The sequence below is a fragment of the Corvus brachyrhynchos genome, unplaced genomic scaffold (genome assembly GCF_000691975.1).
Source record: "Corvus brachyrhynchos isolate BGI_N302 unplaced genomic scaffold, ASM69197v1 scaffold116, whole genome shotgun sequence".
Taxonomy (NCBI): domain Eukaryota; kingdom Metazoa; phylum Chordata; class Aves; order Passeriformes; family Corvidae; genus Corvus; species Corvus brachyrhynchos.
This window is the reverse complement of record NW_008240221.1, coordinates 3,898,461-3,900,650: the sequence shown is the minus strand read 5'-3', so window position 1 is coordinate 3,900,650 and position 2,190 is coordinate 3,898,461. Positions and strand designations below refer to the sequence as shown.

At 40.3% G+C, this 2,190-nt stretch overlaps 1 protein-coding gene across 1 annotated transcript in view; it reads right to left on the bottom strand.

Annotated features, from left to right (window-relative positions):
- Positions 1-526: 526 nt before the first annotated feature.
- ID2 (inhibitor of DNA binding 2, HLH protein) overlaps positions 527-2,190 on the bottom strand; it is a 2,194-nt gene continuing 530 nt past the window's right edge. Inside the window, exons 2-3 of the mRNA XM_008641763.1 lie at positions 2,009-2,073; positions 527-1,333 (exon numbers count right to left, since the gene is read on the bottom strand). Coding sequence (XP_008639985.1) covers positions 2,017-2,073 — 57 coding nt within the window. The 3' untranslated portion in view covers positions 527-1,333; positions 2,009-2,016. The remainder of the gene's footprint in view (positions 1,334-2,008; positions 2,074-2,190) is intronic.

Genomic DNA, 2,190 nt, shown 5'->3' with positions numbered 1-2,190 from the left:
TGTAGGAGCAGCCAAAGTTTAATCAGTAACACAACAGTGATTTAGCTCAATTCTCAGTATCTTAGTCATATGGAGAAGCTGCTGCAACTGATTAGAAAGCTCATTTCATTGAAATATTGCATGGAAGCATGAAAATTCCAGTGAGGAAAGGCAACAGTCACTTCATCATTCTAGATCCCATGTTAACGCATCACCAACTCTCACATTCAAAGCCTTTTTGGAGTTGGGGGACTAATAACCACCCACAACCCTTAATTCTGAGTGATTATTTTAAGCACAAATTAACAGATCTGGGCCATTACTACCCCGAATTGAATCATTCAGAGGGGTGGGAGGGAATAAAAAAGGCAGTACTCCATGGGAATGCCTCAGGATTAACTGCTTTTGTACATTTCCAAGCACTTTTGTCAATAGCATCCCCTGTGTAATAAATTCCTTTTCTAGTTCCTTTCACACTGTTTACAGGCAGAGCACTTAGAAGTTTGCAATATACACTCAAATAAGATTTTCCAAGTTACAAGAATTATTCACTTCAGGTAATTTTATTCTTTATAGTCTCTACATATTTGAATTTTTACTTGATGAATTCGTAACAGAATGTATAAGTATTAAAAAAGCAAACAACAAAACCACAACACAAATCAAAGCCAGCAAACAATTGGTCCCCAAAGAATAAAGCAAGCAATCAGTTCAATAAACACACTTGATTTATTTTGTATAAAAAGGGTTAAGTTTACAACTAAACTTTTATAAAAAGTTTAGCATGATTAGGTACATCATTACACTTTTTGCAGAAATGTATATTTCTGCCACTATACAAGAAAACTCTAATTAAAGAGTTCACAAGGTTTCACTCATATATATATTTATATATAAATATATACACAGCATTCAGTCCTAGGTTTGTGTCAAAAAGGTAATTTCTGACCACAGACTTTCCTAAAAAACTGAACACTGGATCCTTCTGGTACTCACGCTCCACCTTTGGAAAAAAAGGCAAAGTCTGCTTTAAAATGGGCAACTCCTTGTGAGATTTTTGTTTCGCTCCCCACGTTGGGAATAGTATATAAAGGAAGCCTTCCAACTAGGGAAAGGGTATTTAAGAGTCTCTTCATAAATAACTAGGTTCAGTCCAAGTTGAAAAATGGGGTGGGGAATAAAGATCAATCTTGATTTTTTCTTCTTTATTAATTTTAAAGGTCCTTTTACTTGAACGTGGATTTCCCCCTCCAGATATACAGCTGAAAAATAAATTCAGCACCTCAAAAAAAAAAAAAATCCTGTAGACATTTTCTTGTGCAAAAAAAAAAAAAAAATCTCATCAGTGGAACACCTGCAAGAGATTGAAAAGAAGCATATTTAGGAGAATGCTAACAGGGCAGAGATCCGGACAGACTGGCGCCAGAGAGGAAGCCACAGTTTGAACATTTAACCAAACACTCAGAGATTGGGCAAACCCTGGCGTCCAGATGCAACACATACACGCTCACACACTCGCTCTCAAGAGCACAAATTGAACATAAAAATAACATACACTCCAGGGAAAGGCTAGAAAGAGGATTCTCAGTCCAATCTTTATTTAGATCTCTGTAAACGCAATGTTCAGAGGCGCCAGCCTGCCTCTTAGAGCAATTATTTGATTAAAAGCAGTCACTTATTTAACTGATAGCGCAGACAATCCCACATCACAGAATTCAAGGAATTGTGCCAAGATTCCCAACTTAATCAGTCACTTTGGCCCAGGAAGTTAAGACTCCAAGAACAGATAAGAATTTGCATTAAGCAGCGAGCAGGATCAGAGCAGCCTGTGCTGCTGGGTGAACCTCAGCAACACACACACACACACTTAGGACCTCAAGACTCAGTTATTAGTCTCATTTCTTACTGATTACAAAGGCATCTCCTAATCAACTTTTAGGACCTATTTTTAGCACTTGCCATCACGCCTCCCATTCCCTGGGGAGGCAGTTTTTACCCGAAGTTTAGGAATAAGGCGCACAGCACTCACCGTTAGATTTAGCCACAAAGTGCTTTGCTTTCGCTTGACATGAGCTCTGAGGGGAACTCGGACGCCTGCGAGAGAACAAGAGCAGGGTAAGGGCGAGGTGGCCGAGCACTCAGGGAGGCGGGATCGGATTGGCCCGGTCCAGCCCCGCCGCGGGGGAGGGAGCGCGCCGCGGGGGCGGGCAC